The sequence below is a fragment of the Podospora pseudocomata genome, chromosome 6, assembly GCF_035222375.1.
Source record: "Podospora pseudocomata strain CBS 415.72m chromosome 6, whole genome shotgun sequence".
Taxonomy (NCBI): domain Eukaryota; kingdom Fungi; phylum Ascomycota; class Sordariomycetes; order Sordariales; family Podosporaceae; genus Podospora; species Podospora pseudocomata.
The window spans coordinates 2,640,672-2,668,632 of NC_085890.1; the positions used below are offsets into that span (position 1 = coordinate 2,640,672).

Below are 27,961 nucleotides of genomic sequence, written 5' to 3' on the forward strand. Positions count from 1 at the left end.
CCTGGTCAATTGGAAAGTTGGACATTTGTCTGAATTGCCGCATGCCACGGCGTCATCCAATAGGACAGACCCTACTAGCGCATGATTCCCATGTGTTGAGAGTCTGCCTTGTCCGGCCAAATCGGATTTGGAATTTCAGATTCCTCATTTCAGATGCCTCTCATGACATCTCAGTCAGCCCATTTGTTTTGCCCCCCGATGTATAGCGCTCGCCTCTCGTATCTCTCCTTTCCGCCCTAACTGACAGCTTCATCCAAATAGTCTATGGCTATGATTGCAAACAAAGCGACATCCGACCTCTCGTATGAGCAGACCGTTAGGCCAAAGGATCGCAAAAGAAAACGCAGATGTGAGATCAAGAACTACGACACCGACGGGGACAATGATATTCCATACCTCGAGCAGGAAGACAAGGCTCCGGGGACTGGATCTTCCGATATATCGTGGAGTTGTCCATTCTGGAAGCGGGACCCTTTTCACCATATGGATTGCATGTCCTACAAGCTTAGACGAATTCGAGATGTCAAGCAGCATCTCATGCGCAAACATTACGAACTCCCGTTTTACTGCCCGATTTGCCAACACAAGTTTTCCGACATCAAGGAACGCGATCATCACATCCGACAGCGAACATGTACGGAAGATTTGAAAGTGAGAACAGACCTACCAAACACATCGATTCCGCCTGAAAAGCAGGAGCTGTTGCGAGCGCGGTTGGGTGGGTCAGACAAGGAGATATGGTATCAGATTTGGGATATCCTTTTTGAAGCCAGGACACCACCGGCGACACCACATCAGAAGACCGTCATCGAAGAAGTTGTCGATGTGTTGCAAGGGTTCTGGAGTGAACACCGATTGGAAATCATTCTTGATGTCACCCACGGACAGGATTCATACGACGAAGACGCCGATTCTATCAGAGCGCAGCTCCCAGGCTTGATGTCAACGGCATTGTCTAGTCTCGTGAGGAGGGTGAAAGAGGCTGTCCACAAGATCGACCACTGTGAGCCAACATCACCAGCAACTGAGAATTATGGGACACCGGTTACCAGCACGCCATCCAACTTTACGTCGACATTCCCATCAAAGAGACACGAAAGCTTCATGAAGAAGAAGGGTCAGAATGACGCTCATACGAGGAAGCTGGGGAGGGTGTGCAAGGAGTACATGAGTATGCGCAAGGAAATTTGGCAACCCCTGGCGGCAAGGTGTGAAGAGAAGTGGAATGTGGTTGAAATGCAGGTTTGTTTTCTTTCCAGACCCCCAATCTGTGAAAAACCAAGGCATATTGACTTCTAAGCAGTGCATGTCCAACGGCCTCAAGGGCATTCAATCCCACGCTCGTGCTTATACCAAATTGGTGACGCCAGCCACTAGCATGATGGAAACATCGGTTTGTCAACCTCCCGCAACGCCACCACCACAAAGCTTCGATAACCCCCAGTTCGAAGGTTTCGAAAACTTCTCGCCATCCCAAGAGGTCGACGGCGGGTTAATACAACCCTTTGGCGCAGGTCACGACCCGGGATTCGATATGGGGAGCGATGGCACAAGTGATTTTCTCCAGGATTGGGACTCTTCGATTATTTTCTCACTCTTCCCTAGAGGTCATGGGGCCAGACTCTGGAATTTTGGGGCCAGTTCGGCCAGTGCTCATTCCGAAGGAATGCAGTATCCGCCACTATCAAACACCACGACCAGTGAGGGTTCCTTTCTAAAATGGGATGGTGGTGACGGCTGACAGGGGCATTGGGTTTCATAACGTCAAGAGCAAAATTTGCATTATCCTCATTGCGTAGCTGGGGTATACTATCATTACAGATTGAAAAGTAAAGCCAGGGCGATTACACCTGCTCATATCAGACTCCAAACAAGACTGGTCAATTCCAAACACAGCTCTCCATCAACCAAACCCAACCCATTATGATCAATGGCAGCAAAGCAACACCAATAACCAACAAGACCCATCTCATCTCCATCGTCACCGGGCCCCTTAACCACCTCTTGATTTTGGTCTTGAGCTTCCTCGCATGGGGACAGGTCTCTGTACCATAAATTAGACAGCCTAAACCAGGTCGTGATTCACACTCGATATGCTCTCTTCTTCGTTGCATCAATAACCTAAACATATCCTTGTTAGCCTTCGGCTATTCTCGAAGATACCAGTGAGAGCTAATTGTGACGATACTGACTTTACGCTCCCCCTACAAAACCGCAAGTCACTCCCCAAATCACATCGCTGATTACTCGGGCATTCCAGATGCAGCTTCCTCCTCTCCATGAGCCAATCAACCTTCAGTTTCACGCCGGTATCGACGAGCCGGTAGAAATAGCGAGAGGTGTGCTTGAGGGATAGGGCATCGGGATAGATGAGATGTTGTGTGATTATCAGATGGATCTCTGGTGGCAGTTGGGAAAAGCCCCTTTTTGGTTGAGCGCCGGAATCATCATGATGAGGCAGTTCGCAATCAGCCGCCGGGCCGGAAGTGGAGTTGGGTCCGGAAGACGTCAATGTGGGTTTCCGGTTCGGCGGCGGTGTGGAGCCCAGGTTGTCCTGCAGAACGTTGCGGCGGCGGCGGATGTGGAACATTTCTTCAGCGGGTTACAAATGACAGACAAACAAGAGCTGGACAGTGGTTGGTTTAAGGAGAAGCAGTCAATCAGACATGCGGGTGAGGTTGGAGAACACGGGTATATATAAACACCAGAAACGAGATTCTGCCTGGAGTCCTCCCCATCGTTCAAACTGGCATCAAGTGCGAGGGGCTCAGCTGAGTGATTCGCGGGTGATTCCAGGGTTGTTGAGACAAGACCTGTGGCGCTTGGTTAGCGGGCTTTGAACCCCTGTAACTCGCATCTCGTTTTTGGTGTGGTGCCTGAAAGAGCCCCTGAGGGCTGCGTCATCTTTGCGACGACTTTTTGGACGACATTTTGGAGGACAGGTATTTGGATGGAGCGCACATGGTGGATAATATACCGTTTAGATGATGCTGAGATGGTGGACAGTGATGCCCAAGAACCTCTGAGCTCGAGGTATCGAGCTGGTTAGCTTGCTACCCTCACCACAAAATAATTAGCGGTCGAAAGTAGGTTCAAGCCTATATTATCTCACAAACTATATCTCGAAAGATAATCGTCTTACGTTTAAAAACAGTCAATACGTCTTAAAAGATAGTTCATAAGCCTTAAAGATATTTCAAGGGCCTAATAATGTACTTTTGAGGCATGGTTCAAAGTATAATATGGGGTTAACTTACCTGGTGCGCCAATTATTCTGTAGGGAGCATGCTTGTCTGAATGAATGTTTTCTCAACCGGGGTTAGGGTTGGAAAGTCATAAAACCCAAGTCCAGCGAACCAACGTGACCACGCGCCCCGCCAGCAAAGGTGCGGGGAAGAAACCGCGGGCGGGCATGGGCAAGTGGAACTTTGGGAGCCTCACTGAAGCGCTGCGTCTTCAACAAAAGCACAGGATGCCGTCCTGAAGCCGTGGCCATGTCGAGCCTCAGGTCATATAGCGACAACGACGACGACAGCAGCGAGTATGGCTACAACCTGAGCCCGGAGGAGGAAAGACTTCTTTGCGCACTTGCCGACCACATTTCTCCCGTGGTTCCAACGTCGGCCCCGCCAGAACCAGCGCCGACGAAAGTTCCAGCGCCCGCACCGCGAATCCCAGCTCCGCGTACGTCACGACCACCGCCCTCCCCACCCAAGCGCTCCAAGCCCTCCCAACCCACAATCGATTCAAAGGCGCCATCTTCATCATGGGATCCGCCCGTACCCGAAGTTGTTTCGGTCTTCAGACCCCCAACAGTGCCCCAGAATAAACCGAGGCCATCGCAGCTAGTCAAGCCGAGGTGGGACATCAGTGGCGGCATCAAACCCGATGCTTCTCAAGCCGTTGATGAAGCGCTCGACGCCCTCAGTGAGAACGACTTGAAATTTGACATCATCCAGCTCACCCCCGAAACGAACCCTCGTACCTATCGTCATGGCTCGGCAAATTCTAAGCATGTGGGCAGGGAGAGCGGTGACAGTCAGGACAGTGGAATCTGGAATGCGCCGCGCAGCAGTGGCAGTCGTGTGTCTTTCGACGTCAAGCACAAGACAGCGCGCACGTCTACCGTGGATACAATACCGCACGTCAACTACCCGGACCGTGAGTTGTCTGCCCCCGGCTTTGTCGCCTGTCTAACTGACCAGACACCTCGACTAGTGAGTCAGGCGCTTGCTGGCGTCAGCGACACGTCGTTATCTGTGTCGGATGAGAACCCCCAACACATGCTCGAGATAGAAGTCAAGAGACGCAATGGCGTTGTTCCGTCGCCCCTCTCCCAGTTTCGATCTTTCCCAAAGAAACCACTGTCTGTTACTGATCTTACAGCCGGGTTATGGTGCGAGTTGCAGCACTACTACACACTGTCGAGACTTCCGTTTGGCAGAAGGACGCAAACTCCTGCCATGAAGAGGGGCTCCAAGGTTCACGAGAAGCTCGAGCGCGAAGTTTTTCAGCCCGTTACAGTCACCATCGCTAAAAAGGTGGACAATTTAGGTCTGCAAATGTGGAATGTCATTTTGGGTTTACGAACGCTTCGCGATACTGGCTCAACCCGGGAACTGCAGGTTTGGGGCATGGTAGACGGCAACCTGGTGAACGGTGTCATTGACTACCTCAGCTACGAGAATCCCGATTCCGAACTAGAAGAGGAGACTCTCAGCAGTCGCGGAAGCCAAACCACCGCCTCACAACGCCTCGCTGACACCATGATGCAAGTCTACATAACCGACATCAAGACTCGTCTCACTCCCAAGCCCCCGTCTAAACCCCAGGTTCACATGTCCCTAATCCAGCTGTTCCTGTACCACCGTTTTCTCAGTGAGATGGCCTCGGACAAACTCGACTACTTCCAGATCTTTGGCCGGTACAACTTGAACCCAGAGGAACCCTTCTCAGACTCGTTTATGGCTCAAATGGGCGCTCTGCATGAAGAGGTGTTTGAGGATGGGGATTCAGAAAGCGAAACGGAAGGGGCGTCAGAATGGGGGTATGAATCCGAAAGCGCCAGGACCACCACTACATCCACGACAACCACCACGACGGAATCCTCTGCTTATTTCTCTGCCCCGGCGTCACCCGGTGTAGGGAAACGACCCAAGGGTCTCAAGTACGGCAATCTCCAATCGTTGCTAGGGCTTTTGAAGTTTGAGCTCCAGGTCACCTTTCCACATGGAGCATCGGATATCGGACAGATAGTAGCTGTGGAATATCGCTATCGAGGCAAGGGGAAGGCACCGGCTGCTGCTGAGGAAGAGGATGAAGACGAGATAGACAAGGATGAGGGGAGGGTCATCTCCACGACTACGTATTTTGTCGAGCCGGGCACGCTGGATACGTATCTTGCGCAGACTATGCCTTGGTGGAAGGGGGAGAGGGAGCCGAGGGGGGTGGAGATGGAGGATGCGTTCAAGTGTGGGTATTGCGAGTTTGTGGGGGAGTGTGAGTGGAGGGCGAAGATGAATGATGAGGTGGTCAGGAAGGCGATGGCGAACAGGGCTAGACGAGAAAGGAAGAGGATGAAGGAGGAGGGGGCGGTGGTTGTTGGGGAGGGGTTGGAGGGGGAGCAGGGGGAGAAGCCGGTTTTGGAGGAGTATAGTGGGGATGTGGAGGAGAGCGCGTCGCAGAGGAAGAAGAAGGGGAAGAAGAGGGGTGGTGAGGAGAAGAAAAGTAGGAGCAGGAAGAGGCAGAGTGCCAGTCAGGAGGGGATTGCGTGGTGATGGTCAAAGCGGAAGAAAAGAAACCAAGAGAGATTGCCTCGGTACCGGGGAGTGAAACAAGTGTGCTGGAGATGGGGATGGACTTTGGAGGCTATATATGGTGTTCATGGAGAACGACAAGGAGAACTGCTTTGGAGTAATCTTTTGGACGGAAGGCAAGTGGATGTTGGGACACCATATATACGGAGTGGTGATTTTCATCGCGCGGGGAATGAGATGAGGACATGAGGGACCCTGCTGAGTTTGACTCTAGTTTTACATTGTGAAAAGAGATAAGATGTGTAGAAGGGGTGGAAAGAGAAAGGAGGAAAAAGAGAAAGGATCACCCACTCTTTATCATCTCCCTCGCCATCACAACACAGCAGCAGAGTTTCTCTTCCTCTTTGCTAGCTCTTGTGCGGTGGTTGCTGTTGGCTGGGTAGGTGCTGGCGGGTTGGTGGTCTTCTCTCTTCTGCGATGACGAGAGAGCTTGGAAGGCAATTTTGGAAAAGCAATTAGCGATGGATACCCGGGCTTATGACTATATTCTTTTCTTTACAGTCAATTTCAGCACATCATCATTTTGGGAACATTTTTTCGTGTTGTTATAGGTTGTTTGGTTGTTGTTGTTTGTTCATCATTACTCTTTCTCTTTAGTCTACACTACTACCCATGTCTGCCTTTACCGCCAACAAACCAGTCCTTGTTCTATCCATCATGTCCCTATCCTACAATTCCCCTTCCTGGTGTTAACAGCTGCCAAAAAAGAAGAAGAAAAAGACAAAACTGCACAATGCATGCTCGCTTGCATTTCAAACTTTGCCATCCCACACCCACCCAATTTTGATAGGTACCCAAACTTTCCCATCCCGGCTTGCAAACAGAAAAGAGCCTTTCCCATATGTACTGATTCATTCCTTTTGTGACAGGTCCAACCCCTTCCAAAAAAAAAAAAAGCGCATAATCATAACAGTCATTTCCCTCATCATCCACTTTTGGCATACTCCAGAGCCTCAAATAAACTCCCCACTTCCCCCTCCCGTCCCCGTCCTCTTATGATTAGGCGGCTGCGGTGGCGGTTTACTATCCGCCCTCCCTCTCCTCCTCCCCTTCTTGCCACTCCCTGACCCAGAACTACTCCCCCCACTCCCACTCCCACTCCCACTCCCACTCCTCTCCCTCGGCCTCTCCTTCTCCCCCTCCATACTCCTCCGCTCCTTAAACCTCTGCCTCCTCTCCTCATAAGCCTTCAGCTCATCCTTTTCCACATCTTTTTCCGTCTTCTTCCTCGGAGGGGAAGTATTAGTATACCCCTGCGTAATACTATGCCCATACTCCCTCGCCTTTCTATCACCCCCATCCCCCCCAACAAAAGGTCTCTTCTCCTGAACATGCTGCTGCTCATCCTCGCTGTCCTCCTCTTCCTCCTCCTCTTCGGAAAACCGCTGGATCTGCAGAACAGGCATCGACTTGGCGGCCAAAGGATGGGGCTTAACCAGCCCTAACCTCTCCTCCTCCGTCGCGCCCGTGATGCGCACCTGAGGGGACGAGTACCCCCTCGAGTTGAGCCCGCTTCTCTGCGGGCTGCCGCCACTCTCCAACGCCCCGTCGATGGACTGGGCTTGGTTGCGTTTGAAAATGTTTTGAAAGGAAAACTGGCGCTTTGCAGAGTGAGGCGGGGGGGTGGGTGGTGATGGGAGGGGGTGTTCGCCCTCGTTGTATTCCGGGAACTGGACCCGCCGTTTGGAACTCGAGGCGCTAGCTGTCGTTCCTGCTCTGGTTTGTCTTGTTGCTCCCAGTGGGTGCAGGAAATCATCTGATGGGTTGTTGGAAGAAGCGGGATTGTCCTGACCTGGCACTGCTATCGAGGTCAACTGGACGGGGTGCATTGGGCTTTGCACCTTTGTGGTGGAGGGGTTGTTGCTGGGCTTGTAGTCGGGGTGCCCTGGGAGGAGGGCAGACCGGGCGCGGCTGCGGATCGTGCCCATTATGCTAGAGAGGGCAGGCGAGACAGGTCTGCTGGCCTCGGCGAGCTCCTCCTCGGTGGGGAAGTGTGACCAGCCGAGTGGAGGGTGAGGTGTAGGAGGAGCGAGAAAGGGGGCGCCAGAGGGCGCGGGGGAGGCACCCACACCGGTGCCGGGACGAGTGCGGTGACTGCTGAAGGTTCCGGTGCGCCTTCTTCGTAGACCGTCCCATTCGTAGAGAGGAGCTCCATTTTCGCTGACAGGGGCAAGACTCTCTTGAATCTTTTCCTCGTGCAATCGTTTGAGCTCCTCCAATTCCATCTTTTGTCTCGCGGATGACAGGCGCCTGACAATGGCAGCGGTGCCTCTGATGGCGTCCGCCTTGGGCTCGGTTTCGGGCTGGGGCTGCTCGGCAATGGTCTGGATTTGGTCGAGGTCACCGGCAAAGACGGCAGTGTCTGGGACGTCCTTGGCGGACTTGGACAGCTGCAGGAGAACAACCCCCGAGCAAATAACCAAGAATCCCATCACCACGGTGATAATCGATGTCGGTGTGCCATTGAAACCTCTAAACAGGATTGCCGAGGTGATAATGGTGGTACTGGTAAAGTAGACATAATAGGTGGGGGTAACCAAGGCGGCGTTGAACAAATTGAGCGCTTTCTGCATAAAGGTGTCAAAACTCCCGTCGGGTCCAGGGGTGGCAAGAAGGAGTTGCAAAGGATTTCACCAAAGCCCCGTCGGTGTCGTTGGGAAAAGGGGTATATAAGGGAGGCACTCACGTTGAGGTAAATAATCTCGGTCAAGAGCGTAGCAATAACGAAAACCAACAGCACATACAAAAACCACTGGTTGAACTGAGGCTTTCCTCCCGCCTGGGCGATGATGGCGGCTCCCAGGCCCTGCGTCGCCACAACGCTCAGTCCGCCGATCCAACTGCAGATGGAAATGTACACCATCATATTCTTGGCGCCATACTTTGGTCCCAGCCAAAATGCGACAATAGCGCTGCCGACGATAATGACGCCCGCATAGCTCAAAAACAGCGGATGTACGACGAAGCCTTGCATGTCCTGGATGTCCTTAACAGCCGATGTTTGTGGTGCATTCATGACGATGACAACCGACCCAACGATACACAGAAAACAAGCAACCTTGCCGACCATGCTCAAGCGCTCCTTCAAGAAAATGGCAGACAAGATGGTGGTGATGACGACCGACAGGGCTCCCAGAGGGGTGACCAGAATGGCATCGGTGAAGGCGTACGCAGCGAAATTGAGTCCCTCGCCCAAGATCATCAGGATCATGCCCGCCCACCAGTAAAAGTTCTTGAGATACCCATATCCCTCGCCAGCCACCTCGTTGTACTTTTCGTTGGCGCGAAGCAGGCCGACCTTTTTGAGCACGAACGAGGTACCGATGAAGGCGCCGGAGCCAATGGCGAGGCCTATGCCGATCGCCTTGAAAACGGGGGGTCTCTCGGAGGCGGGTGGCCCGGCGCCGCCGCCGGCGCGGATATAGAGTTGTTGCACATGGTCGATCGCCTGTGCTGCATGCTCCATGGTGTGGGTTGCGCTGGTCGTTGGCGCAACAAGCGACTCGACCGTCGCTGACCTGGTTCGAATACCGAGGGTTCTTCTATCGCTGGTCTCTCGAGCAGTCTCTGGTCTGGGGCAGCAGCTATTACGGTTGGAAGAGAGGTTTCGAAAAGGTGGTTTGCGTTATCAGGTGCGATGGAGGAAGCGGCATGAACTTTTCGTATTTGCTCTCGGAATACAAACAATTGACAACACAGGGGGCTAGGAGGGGCCAAGTAAGGTGTTCGTAGGGGAATGATTCGGGGTGTGGGAACAGGTTGAGACGATGGTTGTGCGAGAGCAGGCGATATCGCGCTCTGGGTGTCTGTCGAGTCTCGCTCCTGGTTGCTGGTGCAATGACGACGACCTTGTTCGACAGGGGGGGAGTGAGATGGAGCTCTCCACACCAAAAAAAAAAAAAAAACACAAGCAGCTTCAGGGACTGAAACAACCAAAACAACACTGCGAAAAATGCAAGAAATCGCAAAAGACACCAAGACACAGGAAGGTCGAGAACAGAGATTGGGATGATGGAACGGAGGACCCTTTGGCGCCCAGCGACGCACAAGGGACACCGGCGCAAAAACTTGCTTGCACCAGAGGGGGCAGGTGCAGGCCGCAGACTGGGGGGGTTGAGGTGGTGGGGTTCCTGCGCCACCAGCTTGGGGTTCTGGGCTTCTGGCCCGGTAACCGAACTGTTAACCCCTGCCCGCCCAAAACTGTGGGGTTCGCTTCGTTTTGGGCAGTTCAATCGTGAAACCACTGATCGCAAGACTTTACTTTTATATCTTCTACAAAAACTCAACTCTTTTATCGTGTTGTTGGCGTCATGTTTGTTCTGTTCGTATGTGCTCAAAATCATACCATTGCCAGCCTCCTCTTTCTTCCTCACTTCTCCTCCCCTCCCCTCGTGTTCTCCCCCACCTATCCCGCTCATAGCTCCATGACTTCACTCCACTCTTCAGCTCCTCTCCTGTGCAGCTGCATCTTCAATCTGCATCTAGCGATAGGCGTATCATCCGTCTTTCCCCCCAGTTTCCCCCGTAGTCTATCACTCTATCTCTAGATAGAAGCCCCCTTCGCCGTGCAGCTGCGCAAAGGGTCGTCGTCATTCAGTGCCATCAGTGGCTAACCGCCATACCACCCTGAGCGAGCGCCTCGCCAGACAGTGACGATGATGTCAACTGGGCCACGGAAACACGTGCAGATCCCCAGGATTGATAGGGTGGCACGCCTTGGATGTGAGACCTGGTTTCGCAGCCACATGCATGAGTGATCTTCCAATTGATGGCTTGCCAATCAATCCTTGGTCGCCCGTTGACAAGCTTTTGACCCGGGCCCGTTTGACGGTTGGCATCCAATGTCCAACGCCGACCGGGCCTTTTTTTCGTCTGATGTTGTTGGCACCGAGTCCCCGGAGTTGTATGCCCGATGGGTAAACATAGCTGTCGGACACGGGTTGATAGTGCAGCCCGGGTAAAAGGATGCAGACCGAACACAGCACCAACACCTAACCCAACACTTTAGATAACCAACGGCATCTTTTATTAGGCCAACGGACCACAGTCGACTGTTGGACACTTCCACATGCAACGGAGGACGTCTCAACGATGGGCAACTTGCACTAACAGATTTCGGTGGAGTGCACGCGAGGATCTGTTAGTGGGTTACCCCTGAACCCCTGACGAGCAACCAAGAGTCTCAACAGTCGCCTGAGCACAACACCAAGCGCTTGGAACTGGATATTTCCAACTTATCTCCAGTATAAACGCCTGGAGCCTACTACCAAGGCAAAACACCCCCATCCCACCTCCAAAACTGCCCCGAATTCTCCATCGTCAACTTCTCAATCTACTTTGATGTCAGCACTTCTCCAATTATGATACTAAAGGTAACATACCTGCTCAACAACCCCCCTCGCACTCTCCCCCACCCCCAAAGGCGGCCCCGCCTCAAACCCAACCGCATCCGCCAGCCCCTGTCCCATCTCCGTTTTCACCCACCTAGGTAGGTACTCATCATCAGCATCTCCATTCCCACTCCCAGCACTTGACAGAAAACTCACCCCGGATGAACAACCCCAACCACCACCCCCTTTCCCTGCATCTTAAGTTCCGCCCTCAACTTCATCACCCACCACCCCACCCCACATTTACTCAACCCATACCCCCCACAGACCAACATCCCCCCCTCCACCTCCCCCTCCGGTGTCACCAAACCCCCTATACTCCCCACCGAACTCCCAATCACGACAAACTTCCCCCCTTCCTTCTCCAACAGCGGCCATAGTGCTTTGAACAATCTGATTGGGCCGAGGGTGTTGACATTAAGGTCAGCGAGGTACTCTTCCTCTGTCGTGTCAAAGACTGATTTAAAACCTGTGGCCGAGCCGGCGTTTGCGATGAGGGTGTTGATGTGGGTGATGCCGAGGGATTGGAGGCGGGAGGGCAGGGTAGATGATGATATCTCATCTTTTGCGTCGTCGAGAAGAATAGGGATGACGCAGCTGGTGGCATGGTGGGGGGTTGTAGCATCGAAGGGGGAGGGAGTGGAAAAGGAGCGGGTTGTGGCGATGATGGTTGTTTTGGGGCGGGCGGAGAGGAGTTTGACGATGGCGAGGCCGATCCCTGATAAAAGGAGGAAGGTTAGTTAGTTGGGTGGTACTTGATATTGGTGGGTGGGTGGTGGGTGACAAATACTGGGGGGGAACAGAGGAAAGGTATGAAGAGCTATGAAGAGACTGTGAAAGTGTTATGGAAGGGGGCAGTGGTAAAGGGTTAATGCAAAAGGCAGATGAGGGAGATGACGCGGGGTTGGGATGTGCCAAGATGGCAGTGTCAGCAAAGAAAAAGGGGTAAGTAAATACCCCTATTCGCCCCAGTGACCAAGTAAACAGTGTTGGAAGAGTGATCGGCCATTTTGCTCGGGTTGACAGCGGCGACAACGACAAAAACGCTGCAATACTGTCAAGGTCAATTGCGTACAACACAAAGAAGATGAGCAAAGGATGGAGCAGACACTGAGAAGTAGAACAAGCAATGGAGAGGGTAACAAAGCGAACAAGACAAGACAGCTGAAGCCGACCGACAAGTGTGATCTCACGAGAACCACGGCACAGAGAGAAAGGGAAAAAGAAAAAGAGGATAACAGGATGAGGAACAAAAAAGAATGGTTTAAATACCCTGAGACAGAGCCCGCAACCAATAATATTCCCCCTCATCATGCGTGACCACCCATCCATCCATTGCTGCCCTCGGGGCTGTCGCGTCGGGCGGGGGCGAGTTGGTCCGAGAGGAAGGGCTTGGCCGCATTGTCATCACTCATCCCGTCCGTCACACCGAAGCGCATTTCCAAAATGATCCATAACGGTACCAAAAAACATCTTCAATTGCGTGCCATCTGCGATCGCATGAAATAAAATACAGAATAGTCTCAACAATCCCACCTAGAACGCGCTGTCCGCCCAATGTGGTATCCCGCTCATAACCAAAAACGCCAGAGTACTCCAGCCCTAACATAGGAACGAAAAGAATAAAGATGTCATGTACATTCCCACAAATAAGCAAAGGTCAAGCCTTGATGACCCATCCAGCATTCACCATAAAGTCAAAGATGCGCCCTCCCTTTTGTGTATCCAGCCTGCAGATTTCCTTGGCCTGCTTCTTCTTCAAGCTGCCGTTGCTCTTGACGGCCTCCTTCAAAATCTGCTCCTTGATCATCAGATAAGGCTTCGGCTGCAAGCGCAACGTCTCGCAGAGCTTCGCTTCCTCTGGTGTCAAAAGATGGAGATCAGGCGCGTTGTCTTGCGATAACGGCAATGGCTGGATGCCTGGAATCGGTTGCGCCACAAACTTCTGTTTCGCTGGCGTGCCATTGGCAACCACCATGCTGCCTCCGTTGATGTGGCTCCCGTTGACCTGGTTCTCCTTGCCTTCGATCTTGATCCCGCCATTCACCGCATCGCCATTTGTGCCTCCGACTGACGCTGCCGACCGGATGGGAAGCTCTGGCGCGACCAGCAGGGCGGCGCCGCTTGGTGGTTCCGGTGGTGGCTGGTTCTTGCCACGTTGGTTTGCTGCTAGGCGGTCTCGGTCCATGGATCCCATAGGTATCGACTTCTGAATCCGCAATGCCTTCTCCTGCTCGTACTTCTCGCCGCTCTTGAGGTCACCAATGCGCATGCTTCGCCATTCTTGCAACTGAGCAATGGCTTGCCGTAGGTTGAGTTCGTCAATCAGCCCCTGACAAAAATTCTCGAAATCTTCCCGGTTCATCATGCGTGCGAACGGCTTCGCCTTGTTGATCAGGTCCCTCTCTTCCTTGGACCGCTTCTTTTCTATTTTGCTGTTTTCTCGGTAATCCAAAAGATTGTGTTCGAAGATGACCTTCTTCCGTTCGGCTCTCTGTGTTAACCTGCAGTTGTAGATTTCCATAACTGTGAGCTTGAGCTCCATCTCTGGCTCGAGCTCGCCGGTGCGTGGGTTGATGCCATCGCCTGGGTCGAATTGCATGAGTTGTACTGCTTCTTCAGCCTCGTTGGCATATTCTGTCTCGAACTCCAACCGACCGGGCATGTACCCCTGGATTTCGTGACAAGACGGCACACTAGCCGTCGGTTTCGTCTTTGGTTGCAGAGCTGGGGCATTCTTTGCAGCCTCTCGTCGCTCTTCGATCCTGCGCTTCTTGCGAGACTGGAACTCTTCTCTCGAAATCTCGTTTGCCAGTTCCATATCATGAGGGCTGCATCGTTTCGGAAGCGGAAAGTTTTCGGACTCGATGTACACCTTGTAATAGTGCTCGCGAACCTCATCCTTGCTACGGTAGCCACCAATATGATCGGCAATGTCGGCCCAGGACCCTAAGCCATATATCTCGGCTCCTTCTAGGAGTAGCAGTTCCTCGTCGGCGCCCCATTCGCGATCAAATATGGGGAAGGAATTCTGTTCGATAACTCGGAAGGGGTGGGTGGCAGGCTGGTGGGAACCGCTGGAGGAGCCATTGGCGAAGCATTGTACACAAAGATCGTACTCATTGCAAGCGCTGTGTGCGCATCGTATCCGGACCTGCCGGGAAAGCTGTTAGCTTGGGGGTGCTCGACGGTTGTGTTGTCGACCCCACAGTTGCTCCGACAGGAGATGAGATGCGACTCGAGTCGGCCATCGCGGGGTAGTAACAGCAGCTGGATAACTTACAGTAGAAGTGATGTCTGCAGAGCAAACGTCGCAAACATACTTGACACCGCCCTCACCGCCTCTGGCAGCAATCTTTTTGCGAATGACACCCATTGTGAGTGTGACGAGACGGGCTGGCGCGGGCGCGGGCGCAAAATGATGCGGATGCGGATGGAGGGCTGTCTTTTGGTGGAGCGACAACTATTGGACAGGGGCCAAGCAAAGACAATCGATGAATCAAGCACGCCTAAAACTGCCAAAAGGCACGCGGAAAACCCACGGGAAAGCGGGAATGTGATTGCGCATACAGGAAAGAGATGGAGGCGACGCGTACTTTTGATGATTCTTGGTGGTGAGGGATCCGAATTTGATGGAATGGGCGCGTGTGGTGATGGACATTGATGTTGCGATCGAGGGTCAATCCTGGACAAGGCAGCTGCACGATGCCACTTTGGGGACACGGACCTTTGCGGAGAAGCTGCCGAGGATCAGCCGGCCTCGGAATGTGTCAGCCGATTGATCTGTGCACGCTTCGGCCTGTCCTTCCCCGAGCTGTCGGCGGATGATGTCACAACCCTAACCCATTGCTAGCCGCACATCGTCGAACGAATTGTTGCTTTAGAGCTGTTCGCCCTGGTTAATCTTTACGTTATACACAATTACGAGAGTGTAGGCTGGGAGTACTGCGGCATTGTCGCTTGACCAGCGATCTGGTATAAATTTGATATGATCACATGCTTCGTAACTCAGGCAGGACCTTGACATGATGGGGAGTAAGGCATGAGCAGCTATTCCCGTAGAGCTCTTTGCAACAGAACATGATTCCCGGAAAATGAAAACTCAATGGCCACAAGTGCGGCACTAATTAATACCGCCGGAACAGCGCCGAATCTGCGAATCTGAAAACTCGATCTCATCCAGTGACCCCGCCTCGTGCTGTCGCCAAACTGGCAAGTGTGACCCAGCAGTGTGGGCGCGGGGTTATTTGCTGCAAGATGCTGTGAGAACAACCAAATGCAAACGCCGCTTCTTCTCATCCCAGACCCTGCATATTAGTAGTGCTTCGACTGCATCTTATTCCTTTCCATCAACCTCACCTCATCGATATTCACAGTCACCTCTTTAAAAGATGCCAGACGAAGTGCTCAACGATATCTCCCACCGGCGGTACAACCCCCTCACCGGATCATGGCTGCTGGTCTCCCCTCACCGGACTAAGAGGCCATGGCAGTAAGTGAAACCTCTTCATACACCTGACGACCAATCAACTCACGGTTTCTGTAGAGGAGCACAAGAAACCCCCTCCAAGAACACCCTCCCCTCGTACGACCCCAAGTGCTACCTCTGCCCCGGCAACAAACGTGCCCAAGGAGACAGCAACCCCCCCTACAAAAGCACCTTCGCCTTTGTGAACGACTACTCCGCCGTCAAGGAAACCCAGCAAGACTACCATCCGGAAACCAACAAGGACGATGTTGCCTCCCTCCTCCTCCAAGCTCGTCCCGTCACCGGCAGGTGCTACGTCCTCACTTTCTCCGCCAAACACGACGCCACCCTCGCTGATATGACCCCCGAGGAAATTGTCCCCGTAATTAACACATGGACTCGTATCTACGCCTCCCACCTCTCTCCCTCCCACCCTCTCAATAGCCAAGCCGCCTATGTCCTCTCCACTATCCCAGAGAACCCAGACGGCGAAGTGACCCCCCCAAAGCACCAGCTCAAGAACATGCAAATATTTGAGAACAAAGGCGCTGCCATGGGCTGCTCAAACCCTCATCCTCACTGCCAGATCTGGACTACCAGCACCCTCCCTGAGGAACCAGGGAAGGAGTTGGTTAATATGAGAAAATACAAGTCCGACACAGGCCGGCATCTGCTAGGCGATTACGTCAAGCTTGAGCTAGAGAAGAAGGAGAGACTAGTCTGGGAAAATGACTCCTTTGTTGTTGTCTGCCCGTGGTGGGCTCTGTGGCCGTTTGAGGTGCTCATCATCTCCAAGCGTCATGTGAGGGCGCTGGTGGATCTGGATGATAAGGAACGGTTGGAGTTTGCGCAGGCGGTGCAAGAGGTCGCGAGGAGGTACGATAATTTGTTTGAGACGAATTTTCCTTACAGTAAGTTTTCCTACCCTGATGGTGAGTGTGTAGGGGATGGGTCTGTTGACATCTCAACAATAGGTTCTGGCATTCATCAGGCGCCGCTGGATTGCACGGAAGAGGAGGCGGAGACGAGCTGGTTCCACATGCACTTTTACCCTCCGTTGCTGAGGTCGGCCACGGTGAAGAAGTTTTTGGTTGGGTATGAGCTTATGGCTGAGCCGCAGAGGGACATTACGCCGGAGCAGGCGGCTGCGAAGTTGAGGGATTGTGGAGGGGAGTTGTACCGCAAGTCGCTGCAGTGAGAAAGGCAACAACAGGTAGTAATATTGATATTAGACAGCTGCTAGACGCCTGAGTACGGAGTCCCTATAAACACGAGGGGATGCTCGTTTCCGTGTTGTATTATACAACCTTTTATAACACATATACTCCTGACCCCCTTTCAGCTGACTTAGACAACGTAGTTGCTGTACTGGAGCAGCATCCAAGTAGTACCGCCGTAGGCAGCGAGGAAGGGGAAGATTTGAGGCCCACTGAACCGGATGGTCTTGAAGATGAGCATCTCAGAGGTGAAGTGAACGGCGGCAATGACGTGGGTGAGGATGCCCATCTGGTACAGAGCGTAGTTCTCGGGTTGGTAGCTGGCGTAGAGCCGGATGATGCCGGCGACGAAGGTGTAGGTGCCAAAGACACGAGCGGCCAGGGGAGTGACCTGGTCCTTGGCCTTCTCGGCGTCCTTGCCGGAGGCGGGCTTGAGGATGTTGGTGCTGTCCTCGGGACTGTGCTTGCCCGTGGCTGGGGGCAGCGCGTGGTTCGGGACGAAGCGGCCGTTGTAGATGCGCCGGGTGTAGTGGAGGGTTACGTAGTTTTGGAGAGCGTTGCCCATGGACACGATGGAGATCTAGAAGGAGGATCGAGGTTAGTGGACGGTGCACTGTTGATGCCGTGTTGGTCCGAGGGTTCCCGGCAGGTGCGACTTACGAACCACAGGTAATAGGGGAGGATGCCCTTTTCTCCCGAGGGGAGGAATGCTTTGAGTTGGTCCATTCTGGCGATTGAGATGATAGAATGTCGATTGACTAGGCAAGGAACGGTGATGTTGTTCAGTGACCGTGTCGTCTTCCAGCCAGCAATCTCAAGATTGGACCAACAGACTCAAAGTCGTCCAATGAATTGAACACCATCTGAGGTGTGCCAAGACACTGCTCAGCTCAGGCCCAAGCCTAGGGGACGTGTTTCCACTGTCAGGGGTCTCCTTTGGAGGCAATCGCCATTGGCCGAAGCTCGGCGGCGGCCCCGCAGCGGGATGGACGGTGGATGGTCACAAAAATTTCCCTGGCGGGACCCTCAACATTTTTTGGGGAAGCGCGTTTCTCGTCTCCAAGCCCGAGCCATCCGGACCCTTTCAACCTTATTTCAGGACAAGACACCACTACATCCGGGGACATCGCCATCTCGGAATACGCACGGCGATCAGACACATGGCTTCGCAAATCACCCAGCTCCTGGAGAAGGCTCTCCACTTCTGGAATGCTGTCCCTCAGCCACTCCAGTACACCTTTGCTGCTCTCGGCGCTCTCTACGTTCTGAGGGGCGCTCTCAGCTTCGTCCGCCTCCTCTTGAACTCATTCATCCTCAGTGGTCCCAACGTAGGTGGCTTCACCTTTGGACAAAATTACACCAGAAGCATGCTAACCTCTCAATCTCGGAACAGCTTCGCAAGTATGGCAAGAAGGGCACCTGGGCCGTCGTCACCGGTGCGTCTGATGGTCTCGGCAAGGAGTTCGCCTCTCAGCTCGCCTCCAAGGGCTTCAACCTCGTCCTCGTCTCCCGCACCCAGTCTAAGCTCGATGCTCTCGCCAAGGAGTTGCGTTTGAAGTGGTCCGGTCTCGAGACCAAGGTTCTCGCCATGGATTTCTCCCAGGACAACGATGAGGACTACGAGCGCCTGGCCAAGCTGATTGCTGGTCTTGATGTCGGTATCTTGATCAACAACGTCGGCCAGTCCCACAGCATCCCCGTATCCTTCCTCGATACCGAGAAGACCGAGCTCCAGAACATTGTCACCATCAACTGCCTCGGCACTCTCAAGACCACCAAGGTCGTTGCTCCCATCCTCGCTGCTCGCAAGAAGGGTCTCATTCTCACCATGGGCTCCTTCGCCGGCACCATGCCCACCCCCTACCTCGCCACCTACAGCGGCAGCAAGGCTTTCCTCCAGCACTGGAGCTCTTCTCTCGCCTCGGAGCTTGCCCCCCATGGCGTTGATGTTCAGTTTGTCATCTCTTACCTCGTCACCACTGCCATGAGCAAGGTTCGCCGCACCAGCCTCCTCATCCCTGGCCCCAAGCAGTTTGTCAAGGCTGCCCTTGGCAAGATTGGTCTCGACAGCAACGAGAACTTTCCCAACACCTATACCCCCTGGTGGAGCCACAACGTGTTCAAGTGGATCATTGACAGCACTGTTGGCAACACCAGCGCTTTCACTATCTGGCAGAACAGGAAGATGCACGTTGACATCCGCAACCGTGCCCTCCGGAAGGCTGCCCGTGAGGCCAAGAAGCAGTAAAGGGTTGCCTTGGGGGATAATGTAAGAGTAATGAAGGCATGGATGGGTTAGGAAAGGAAGAAAATAGGGTGGCAATGGTATTCATGGAAAAAGCGTCCATTTGGCGGGGTACATGATCAGCCGATGCTTTAGTTTGTAGACTGTTGTAATGACTTCGATTGGTTCTCGAGTTTTTGGATCTGCATAGAAATGGTATAACTATTGGTTCTCTATCTGTTTCTATGCTATTTGTGAATGACAATGGGTCAGTTGGTCTCCAGTTGCTGTTCTAACACCAATGTCAACAACAAAACAAGCCCTTGGAGCAAGAGGTGACAGTGACGTGGTGGATGTGGTCTGTGCGTGCCGGTTGAGAGCTTGAACTTTGAAGGCGGTGACAGAGAGGGCTGCTCCCAATAAGGCTTAGCGCCTTCTACCGTCCCATGCAGCGCGTTCGCGTGTCCGTGCCATTCAGGTCGCTGCCAATGATCCTTGCTCTCCAAAAATTGTTTACGGCCAGCCTCTTTCTTGTTTCCTGCCACTGACTGCGAAGGCGCCCATTCATCGTGACCACCGTCCCTTGCAACCGAACGATACTACGGCGAGCTTCCCGACAGCCCTGGAAGCATCTATTTGAGCTATAATCGCGATACGAAACACGGCATCTCTACGGAACAGCTGTTGATTGCATCAGCCGGGGATAGAAAGAGCTTGGTTTGGTGTTGGTGTTCGTTCGACTGGCTGTCGCAGGGCCAAGCAGAGGACAGGAGCCGCAGGAGAACCGAGAGAGACCTTTCATCTCTCGACCTTCAATTGCCTTCCACGAACAGCTCAAAGGACCCCCGCGACCTGGGATGAGATTGTCTGCTATTATATTTGCTCGATACCCCGACAATGGAGCCCTCAACGCCCATGCGCCCCATCCCCGGCGCTTACATTAACACTCCTGCGCCAAACACCACGCGACGACAACTCTTTACCAACAACCCTGGGAATGGTGTGCCACCACCTATGGCACTCCCACCCGCGAACCCAGTTGGCCCCGGCACTCAGGCTCTCGTGACAGGCCAGCTTCCGGCACCGCCTGTTGCCCGCGCAGACGTCCCTCTGATCGAAACGGCTGGCCATGTTGTCAACTCAAATCTCCTCAACGATGAGAGCTATCCTGACCTGGACTCATACTGCCGACGTGTGTATCATCTCTACGAGCTTCCGATTATCAGACACTGACAGACCTTGAAATAGCCGGCGCTTCCTCCGAGTATGACATCCATCCGCCGGACAGGCCATGGGCGCCTTTTCAAAAGACCCATATGTACCAAATTCCTGACCAGATCTTCGACTTCCTTAATGGGGGAGAGGTCTTCACGAAACTAGGCCTCTTCCCAGAGCTCGGATATGCCTGGGCCTCCATCGATAGTTCGCTCTTCCTCTGGGACTACACGCATCCCACGCCAGAACTCATCGGGTACGAGGAATTGACCACCACCATCACCGCCGTTACCCTCGTTGCGCCAAAGCCAGGCGTATTCGTCAAGACCATTACACATATTCTTGTCATCTCCACAACAACCGATGTTGTTCTTGTTGGCGTGGCGGCCGAGACCAATGCGTCGGGAGCCAAGAAGGTCACGCTCTACCAGACCAAGATGGCTGTGCACCGTGGTGGCAGTGATGTCAGTTACATCGTCGGAACCGCCAATGGGCGCATCTTTGTCGGTGGCGAAACGGACACCGACATCCACGAAATTGTTTACCAGCAAGAAGAGAGATGGTTCTCTAGCAGATGCAGCAAAGTCAACCATACCCATCCCGGCTGGTCCTCTGTTGTACCACTGACCAACTTGCCATTTGGCCCCCGGCCACACGAACACCTCGTGGGTCTCTATGTTGACGATACTCGAAACCTTGTGTACTCGCTATCTGACCGGTCGACCATCCGAACCTATCACATGGAGGGCCCCGAAAAGCTCACCAAGGTGATTGAGAAGGACAAGACCAGCATCCTCCGCGACTTTGCCCACCTGGCTGCCCCATCACCTCTCTTCACCGACAGGACTACCATTGTGTCACTCAGTCCCATCACCGCCACCGAGACGTCGAAACTCCATCTCATGGCTCTCACCGATACTGGCTGTCGCCTTCTTCTCAGCGCCACGAGCGCTGCTTCATACACCATCGGCGGTGGGTCATCCACCCTTCCTCCTCAAAGTATGCAGCTGCAGTTTATCAAGTTCCCTCCCAGGGAGGAGTACCAACGGACTAGGGATCACAGACTCCAACCTATCGAGACGGTACTAGACAAGACATCGCAGCTTCTTGAAATTAGCGCAATGGGTGTGCGCTTCCCTCCAGGTTACTTCTTTGACGTCGTCCGTGACAGGACCGCTGCTTCGGACAGGCTTTTTATCTCGGCTCCCGATACGGGCCGGATCAAGTTGACACAGCCTACCTCGGCGCTGAAATACTTTGAGCAGGGCACGTGGATTGACCTCGGCGCCGGCAACCGAACCATTGAGATCGGTTTGACGACCAAGCCTTTCTCGGCAAACAGTCAGCCTCTAGGCTTCGGCAATGAGCTCGCTGTTCAGTTCGACCAGGCTCCCGGGGAGTTTGCGATTCTCACAAACACTGGCGTACACATCATTCGCCGGAGAAGGGTGGTGGATATGCTTGCGACTGCCCTCAGATCTGTCCAAGGTCAGGGCGACGACGTGCTAGAGCTGGAGGTTCGCCACTTTCTTGCTCAGTACGGGAGAGTGGAAACCTGCTCGGCGGCGCTGGCAGTAGCGTGTGGTCAGGGCAACGACTCGCGGACGGGTATTGGGCGATCCTCGGACACCGGCCTTGCGAACCTTGCCCGCTTGGTATTTGTGGAATACGGTGGCCAAGCCAGAGTGGCGGAGTCAGACGGGCGCATGGCCCCTCAGGATTCTGTTAGGTTATCGTCCCGTCACGATGCGTTGGTGCTGTACTTTACCCGCCTTGTCAGGACACTCTGGAAAACCAAGGTCGTCACGATTGCGAAGGACGGCAAGGAGGTGACCTCGACCGTAGACGTCAAGAAATTGGTGCAGGTTCAGGAACAGGTCGACCGTCTGGAGAATTTCTTGGAGACCAACAAGGGCACGATCCAAGGCCTCTCTGGCCCTCCCGGTACTCTGACAAACAGAAATGACGAGATTGCTGCGCAAAAGGAACACCAGGCTTTCCACGGCATGCGTCAGCTCATGAAGAGTGTGACGGAGGGCATTTCCTTCGTCACTATGCTTTTTAGCGAGAGAGTTGCGGATATCTATGGTCGGCTCGAACCTGCCGACCAACAAAGGCTCTCTCAGCTTACCTATGAGCACCTGTTCTCCCAGAAGGCCGGAAAAGACCTCGCAAAGGTGTTGGTCAAAGCAATCGTCAACCGCAATATCGCTAATGGCGCCAATGTGGATACGGTCGCTGATGGCCTAAGGAGACGTTGCGGGAGCTTCTGCTCTCCTGACGATGTGGTCATCTTCAAGGCCCAAGAGCAGTTGCAGCGCGCGAGTGACCAGGTTGCTAATGCCAGCGCCGCTCGTCTGCTGCTGGCCGAGAGTTTGAGACTCTTTCAGGAGGTCGCTGGCAGTCTTTCTGCCGACAACCTCGAGAGGGCTGTTAACCAGTACATCGAGCTCAAGTACTACGCCGGTGCTATTCAGCTGTGCTTGGTGGTTGCCAAGGAAAAGGACCGGGGCAACACTGCATTGACATGGGTGATGGACAACAGGCCGGCGAGTGATGTTCGTGAGAGGGCGTACAATGCCAGGAAGAGCTGCTACATCCTGATTCAGCAGGTTCTTGACGCGCTCGAGGGTTACCTCTCCACGGAGCCTGAGACGATTGATGGGCGCCAAACGGTCGCTGCCACCAAGAGGAAAGAGGCCTACGATGTGGTTAACAACTCGGATGATCAAGTGTTTCACATTGACCTGTACGAGTGGTACATCTCCAAGGGCTGGATTGATAGGCTACTTGCCATTGACTCGCCACACGTTGAGGCTTACCTTCAGCAGCTCTCTGAGCAGAATTACACTCACGCTGACCTCCTCTGCCGGTGGTATACTCACCGCAACTTCTTCTTCCAAGCGGCCCAAGTCCAAGCCAACATTGCCAAGTCGGACATGGCCATCCCCATCAAACACCGCATCAAGCTGCTTGGTTTGGCCAAGGCGAATGCCAGTGTCAACACTGCTGGCGTGAGCCGTCAGCAGCAACAAATGTTGAACCATGAGGTGTCTGAAATGCTCGAGATGGCGCACATCCAGGATGATTTGCTGCAGAGATTGCTTGCAGACGGCCGGATAGACAACAGCAGGAAGGCCGAGGTCAATGACCATTTGAACGGGCCGATCCTCAGCGTGAACGAGGTACGTTCGAGTCCCTTTCGTTTACCAACAAGGACTTGTTTTGCTAACGTTGTGTTTTCTAGCTCTACAATGACTACATCGACCAAGCCGGGTACTACGACCTCAGCCTCTTGATCTTCCACCTTGCCGACTTCCAAAACCACCGCGTCATCGAGGAGACGTGGAGCAACCTCATCCACCAGGTCCACAACGAGACGGAGATCAAGACGGAGCTGTGGAACAAGCGCGACGGGAATGGGGTACCTGCCGAGCTGCGGGATCAGATCCCCGAGGCTGAGCCGCCGAGGCCGTGGGAGTGTGTAGCGCAGAACGTGCAGATTATTGCTCACCGCGCCTCGCTGGACAGTCTCGTCTTCCCCGTCGACAAGGTCATCCCGATGGTGTGCGGTTATGCGATTGAGTACAACCAGGATTTGGAGAGCCCTAACTGGCCGATGGCGCTGTTTCAGCAGCTTCATGTCCCGCATGCGCTTATTGTGCAGGTGTTGGAGGGGGTGCTGGATGCGCAGGAGGTTCCTTTTGTGGGGAGGAAGAGGAAGAATGTGGCTGGCTGGGTTGTTGCTGTTGTGGAGGATTGGGTGACTTCGATTCAGATGAGGGGGGGGAGGAATTCGGCTGATGCTGGTGGGGTTGGGGTTTGGGTTAGTGAGTTGTTGGGACGGGTGGATGCGTTGCTCAGGCAGTTTCAGTCTGCGGGGGCGAGGACGGAGGCGGATAAGAAGTTGAGAGACGAGGCTGCGCAGTTGAGGGGGGAGTTGGCTACCGTCAAGAGGAGGGTCGATGGGCTTGTAGCGGCGACGGCGCAGGGGGGGATGGGGGGAAGTGTGATGGGAGGTTTTGGTTTTAGGGGCGGATTGGCTTAGGAGTCGACTGCTGCTGCCGAGGCTGTTGTGGAGAAGAAAGGGGTGTCACTACCGGGGCGAAGTAAACCCCGTGGGGGGTATCACGAGGAGGAAGGGAGGAGGAAGAAAACGAGGATGAGACTTGGGTAAACTTATGTGGGAGTTTGAAACATAGATTGATTTTAGGGGGAAGCGAGCGGGAAAAAAAGTCGAGATGGGAAGGGAATTTGGGAGGTTGTTGTTGTTAGGAGCAGGGCTTGTGTAGGCAGGGTTTTTGATGTAATGTGTTGTACATAGTTATGGTGTAGGGATTGTTGGACTTTTTCAATGTCTGGTTTTGTCTAGCTAGTTTGGGGTGTTTTATGGGATTGGGGAGGGGGAGGGAGAAGGGTGGAAGAAAAGAAAATAGACAGTTACGTGTCAATTTTGTGTGTGTTTGAGGGTGATAGTGATGATTTGAGTGAGTGTGAGGTTGATGTTTGAATGGGTGTCACGGCAGGCCGGACCACTGCACCATACCCACTGTGATTGCTATCAAAAGCTACAAGTGAGCCAAGCTTCCAGGCTTGGCTCGCTCCAGTGGTATATATATGGTGACGCCGCCACAGCCGTCACAATGGGGAGAAAATGTGGTTGGCATGTGTAAAGGAAGGAGAGAACCTTTACGGAGTCCCTTATTTATCTTATCAGTGCCCCCCTCCCTACCTATTTACTTACGTTTGCTATAATATAGTACAAAGCCTTAAGAGAAAAATAATAAGCGTTTAATTTATCTTCAAAGACCCTTGAAATATTTTTCATAGCCTTCAAACTCTATTTTAAAGCCCTTAAACCATCTTTTAAGCCTTTTTACCTGTCTTTTAAGGCCTCCTAATTATTATTTTTAATATCTTTCAACTATTTTCAGAGCCTATTAAATACCTTTCAACCCTTAATATTTATACTTGATAATATAGTTAAATCCTATATTCAGGGGGGAGGGGGGGTTGGTAAGATAAATAGGTGGCTCCATATTGGTTCTCTCTCTACACACTACCTGATCAGGAATGACTATGTAATCGATGCTATATATCTGTACTTGATGTGCTATCTCTTTTTGAAAGGGAAGAAGGAAAGCAGATAGAGAATGAGGGTATTCGTGTCGCTGAGGCTCTGAAAAAGGAGGTACATGAAAGAATGTGTGAAATGCCATCGGGTGGGAACAAAGTGTGGGTTGGGTTGTTGTGTCATTCATGTCGGTGGAGGGTTTTTAAGCATGTGCCTCGACCATCGGCTGGGTGACAGGGGAAACACGAGATGGTGGTTGATGTTGGGTGTGGTTGGCGGTGTTGGTCTCGACCTGAGGGTACAAGTCCTCATGCGTAGTGATAATATCCCAAGTCGCAACCTTGAACTCATCCAGAGATCGCAAGTTCTGTACCTCTTTCTTCTTCTGCTCTCGTCGCCTGCCGCGAAGGCATGTTGCTCTGACCTTTCGGGGTGATCTTCTTGAAGAATACGTCCTCGCGGGCATCCTCCGGATGCAGCCAGGCGTGAAGGTCTGGCTGCGAGTAATGCCGGAAGTTTGTCGCCTTGCTCGAGATGAGAACTATAATCTTGTCGTGCATTTGGAAGCCTGGTTGTTGGGAGGCGGCTTGGAGCTGTGGGGGGACTGTGATGTTGAGCTTGAACTTGGGGTCGATGGCCTCTCTGGGGTAGACCTCGAAGCTGTCGGCGCCTTCGTCAGGGAAGATCTGTGTTATGCCGTAGGTTGGATCAAGGTTGAAGATGGTAATGAATTGGGTGAGGGCTTCCTCTTCTTGGTTTAGTATCCGGATAGGGCGGGGTTCGGTGTTTTTGAAGACGACCCCGTACTGCACCTTGGCGGGAAGCGTGGGGCTGTTGGACCTGTTGACATCATGGATCCGTTTTATCTCGAATTCGTACCTGGGGTTCCACGGATTTGTGGAATCTTCACGGGCGGCGAGGTTGGTGAGACGCTGGTAAGGGGAGAGGTGTTGAACGATGAGGGAGAGTGTTCTGGCGTTGCTGTCGTCGTTATGGTCGAGGCTGGGGACATTCTCCATTATCTCTGTGTTGTTGTTGTGGACCACAAGTCTTGTCCCATCCTCAGAGGGCTTGACGTAAAAGGTGTCAGGACAAGTGACTTCTGGGACAATATCCGGATCAGAGTGTAGTCTCAAGTCAGCCGTGGGCCGCAATAGGTCTTCCGGCAGCTCTCTTCAGGAGTTTTGGAGACGAGTGGCTGCTTGATTAGAAAGATTGACTGTGTCAACGTAGATTACGGGGCGATGGTTGCGTTGGACCAAAACGGCGAACCAACCAACCTTGGGAATATTGGCAAGGTTGGATGTGGTCGGAACTCGCGCAGCAGCCGTCATGTTGGTGACCTCGAGAATGATAGCTTCGGCAGCCCGCTCCTCGTCAGGATTGAGTAAGCCGAAGGTGAACTGATCCGGTCTGTAGAGGGCGAAGCGGTCCCCAACCTCGACCCCATGAGAAGCACCCCTGCTGATGGTGACAAGAGTGAATCCCACTTCTTTCTCTGTCTTTGTGACATTGCCCTGCATCACGCCTCTAAGAGCCGACTTGGTATTTGTGCCAAAAGCCAGACGGTTGCGGTTTCCTAGAAGCATGGGTTGTTGAGGGAAAATGTTGTTGCGGATACCGGACTTGGATACAAGGTGAGTGATGAGCATATCGTAGGTGATTGGGATGATGGAATCTTTCAGCGCCGTCACGGTTTTGTCGAGATGGTATGTCATTGTCCCCCTTCCACCAGTTTCATATGCGAATTCACTTGGCTGACAGGCTGCGAGCAGATTGTGCCTCCGGTTGCGATACAGCCAGCTCTCCTGCACTTTCACGTTGCGGCCATCTCCATCACCACGGCCCACTTCAGTGCCAGAATCAATCTCATCATTTGAGTCCGAATCGGGAAAAGGACACCGAATGCTAACACTCTCAAGTCCGGCGGCATCCTGACCATCCAAAGCATCATGTCCACCACCAGAGCCTGAATGCAAGCTGTCCCGATCGGCGCCTCCTGAATGACAACAGTCGAGGGACACAAATACCGTGAGACCCAGCTCATTCGGCCCATCCAAAACATTGGAAAGCTCAACATCCATCAGGGGCTCTCCCAGAGTGCACAACCCCTCATCGTAGGCACCTGCAGACTTCAAACCACCATTCTCTGGCTTATGGTAGATTGTTTTGGTGCGCTTGCCGTGGCCAGAGTAGTGCAGGAAGAAAAGGGCACCAGGGCCGCTCGCAACCGCTCTTCCGGCGACCTCCTCAATCAGGGCAAGGACATTGGTTTTAGTCGGCAAAGTTTCCAATGTCGACCCATGAGGGGACGTGAGGGTATGAACATTGCCGGCTGGAACGCGGAGGGTGGTTGTGAGGAGTGTATCGATGATGTCTACATCCTTGACACAACCGTATAGATTTTTGACATTGTTGTACTGCCCGCGGTAGTTGTTGATGCCAATCAACACGGCAAATATCTTCTCAGGTGCGACGGCCATTGTTGCTGGGACTGAAAGCTTCCGGTCTTGTGTCTTGAGTGAGGTTGGTAATTTTGGGCTCGGCAGGTCAACGA

At 53.2% G+C, this 27,961-nt stretch overlaps 11 protein-coding genes across 11 annotated transcripts; 5 read left to right on the forward strand and 6 right to left on the reverse strand.

Moving 5' to 3' along the window:
- Positions 1-254: 254 nt before the first annotated feature.
- On the forward strand, positions 255-1,741 carry QC762_606500 (uncharacterized protein; the record flags this gene model as incomplete). The annotated part of the gene is made up of 2 exons (XM_062892337.1): positions 255-1,242; positions 1,304-1,741. The coding sequence occupies exons 1-2, from the start codon at positions 265-267 to the stop codon at positions 1,739-1,741; spliced, it is 1,416 nt and encodes a 471-aa protein (XP_062740866.1). The 5' UTR covers positions 255-264.
- Positions 1,742-1,786: 45 nt separating this feature from the next.
- On the reverse strand, positions 1,787-2,648 carry QC762_606510 (uncharacterized protein). The gene is made up of 2 exons (XM_062892338.1): positions 2,193-2,648; positions 1,787-2,121 (listed from the first exon to the last, which is right to left on the reverse strand). Exons 1-2 carry the CDS (start codon positions 2,588-2,590, stop codon positions 1,881-1,883), a joined length of 639 nt encoding a protein of 212 aa, XP_062740867.1. The 5' UTR covers positions 2,591-2,648; the 3' UTR covers positions 1,787-1,880.
- An 812-nt stretch (positions 2,649-3,460) lies between these two features.
- Positions 3,461-6,741, forward strand: QC762_606520 (uncharacterized protein). Its single transcript, XM_062892339.1, has 2 exons — positions 3,461-4,161; positions 4,219-6,741. Exons 1-2 carry the CDS (start codon positions 3,495-3,497, stop codon positions 5,775-5,777), a joined length of 2,226 nt encoding a protein of 741 aa, XP_062740868.1. The 5' UTR covers positions 3,461-3,494; the 3' UTR covers positions 5,778-6,741.
- A 28-nt stretch (positions 6,742-6,769) lies between these two features.
- QC762_606530 (uncharacterized protein) lies at positions 6,770-10,021 on the reverse strand (the record flags this gene model as incomplete). Its single annotated transcript, XM_062892340.1, has 2 exons — positions 8,503-10,021; positions 6,770-8,383 (listed from the first exon to the last, which is right to left on the reverse strand). The coding sequence occupies exons 1-2, from the start codon at positions 9,280-9,282 to the stop codon at positions 6,770-6,772; spliced, it is 2,394 nt and encodes a 797-aa protein (XP_062740869.1). The 5' UTR covers positions 9,283-10,021.
- A 1,337-nt stretch (positions 10,022-11,358) lies between these two features.
- Positions 11,359-12,215, reverse strand: QC762_606540 (uncharacterized protein; the record flags this gene model as incomplete). Its single annotated transcript, XM_062892341.1, has 2 exons — positions 11,359-11,924; positions 12,164-12,215. 2 exons carry the CDS (start codon positions 12,213-12,215, stop codon positions 11,359-11,361), a joined length of 618 nt encoding a protein of 205 aa, XP_062740870.1.
- A 651-nt stretch (positions 12,216-12,866) lies between these two features.
- Positions 12,867-15,132, reverse strand: ADA2 (Transcriptional adapter ada2; the record flags this gene model as incomplete). The annotated part of the gene is made up of 2 exons (XM_062892342.1): positions 14,490-15,132; positions 12,867-14,360 (listed from the first exon to the last, which is right to left on the reverse strand). The coding sequence occupies exons 1-2, from the start codon at positions 14,580-14,582 to the stop codon at positions 12,867-12,869; spliced, it is 1,587 nt and encodes a 528-aa protein (XP_062740871.1). The 5' UTR covers positions 14,583-15,132.
- A 148-nt stretch (positions 15,133-15,280) lies between these two features.
- GAL7 (galactose-1-phosphate uridyl transferase) lies at positions 15,281-16,872 on the forward strand (the record flags this gene model as incomplete). Its single annotated transcript, XM_062892343.1, has 3 exons — positions 15,281-15,698; positions 15,753-16,585; positions 16,649-16,872. Exons 1-3 carry the CDS (start codon positions 15,598-15,600, stop codon positions 16,870-16,872), a joined length of 1,158 nt encoding a protein of 385 aa, XP_062740872.1. The 5' UTR covers positions 15,281-15,597.
- A 50-nt stretch (positions 16,873-16,922) lies between these two features.
- On the reverse strand, positions 16,923-17,882 carry ERG28 (ergosterol biosynthesis protein). The gene is made up of 2 exons (XM_062892344.1): positions 17,552-17,882; positions 16,923-17,471 (listed from the first exon to the last, which is right to left on the reverse strand). The coding sequence occupies exons 1-2, from the start codon at positions 17,615-17,617 to the stop codon at positions 17,022-17,024; spliced, it is 516 nt and encodes a 171-aa protein (XP_062740873.1). The 5' UTR covers positions 17,618-17,882; the 3' UTR covers positions 16,923-17,021.
- Positions 17,883-18,051: 169 nt separating this feature from the next.
- QC762_606580 (uncharacterized protein) lies at positions 18,052-19,412 on the forward strand (the record flags this gene model as incomplete). The annotated part of the gene is made up of 2 exons (XM_062892345.1): positions 18,052-18,219; positions 18,285-19,412. The coding sequence occupies 2 exons, from the start codon at positions 18,052-18,054 to the stop codon at positions 19,137-19,139; spliced, it is 1,023 nt and encodes a 340-aa protein (XP_062740874.1). The 3' UTR covers positions 19,140-19,412.
- Positions 19,413-19,608: 196 nt separating this feature from the next.
- On the forward strand, positions 19,609-24,713 carry QC762_606590 (uncharacterized protein). Its single transcript, XM_062892346.1, has 3 exons — positions 19,609-20,307; positions 20,364-23,515; positions 23,578-24,713. Exons 1-3 carry the CDS (start codon positions 20,013-20,015, stop codon positions 24,376-24,378), a joined length of 4,248 nt encoding a protein of 1,415 aa, XP_062740875.1. The 5' UTR covers positions 19,609-20,012; the 3' UTR covers positions 24,379-24,713.
- A 1,038-nt stretch (positions 24,714-25,751) lies between these two features.
- Positions 25,752-27,887, reverse strand: QC762_606600 (uncharacterized protein; the record flags this gene model as incomplete). Its single annotated transcript, XM_062892347.1, has 2 exons — positions 25,752-26,575; positions 26,681-27,887. 2 exons carry the CDS (start codon positions 27,885-27,887, stop codon positions 25,752-25,754), a joined length of 2,031 nt encoding a protein of 676 aa, XP_062740876.1.
- Positions 27,888-27,961: the final 74 nt, after the last annotated feature.

What these genes read in the sequence shown, in the direction of transcription:
- QC762_606520 (XM_062892339.1), top strand. Translation starts at nt 3,495, where the DNA reads ATGTCGAGCCTCAGGTCATATAGCGACAACGACGACGACAGCAGCGAG. An exon ending in GCACGTCAACTACCCGGACC is followed by an intron (nt 4,162 to 4,218) that starts GTGAGTTGTCTG and finishes CACCTCGACTAG; the next exon opens with TGAGTCAGGCGCTTGCTGGC.
- QC762_606590 (XM_062892346.1), top strand. Translation starts at nt 20,013, where the DNA reads ATGGAGCCCTCAACGCCCATGCGCCCCATCCCCGGCGCTTACATTAAC. An exon ending in CCTGGACTCATACTGCCGAC is followed by an intron (nt 20,308 to 20,363) that starts GTGTGTATCATC and finishes ACCTTGAAATAG; the next exon opens with CCGGCGCTTCCTCCGAGTAT. An exon ending in CGATCCTCAGCGTGAACGAG is followed by an intron (nt 23,516 to 23,577) that starts GTACGTTCGAGT and finishes TGTGTTTTCTAG; the next exon opens with CTCTACAATGACTACATCGA.
- ERG28 (XM_062892344.1), bottom strand. Translation starts at nt 17,617, where the DNA reads ATGGACCAACTCAAAGCATTCCTCCCCTCGGGAGAAAAGGGCATCCTC. An exon ending in TCCCCTATTACCTGTGGTTC is followed by an intron (nt 17,472 to 17,551) that starts GTAAGTCGCACC and finishes TCCTCCTTCTAG; the next exon opens with ATCTCCATCGTGTCCATGGG.
- QC762_606510 (XM_062892338.1), bottom strand. Translation starts at nt 2,590, where the DNA reads ATGTTCCACATCCGCCGCCGCCGCAACGTTCTGCAGGACAACCTGGGC. An exon ending in TTTTGTAGGGGGAGCGTAAA is followed by an intron (nt 2,122 to 2,192) that starts GTCAGTATCGTC and finishes GGATATGTTTAG; the next exon opens with GTTATTGATGCAACGAAGAA.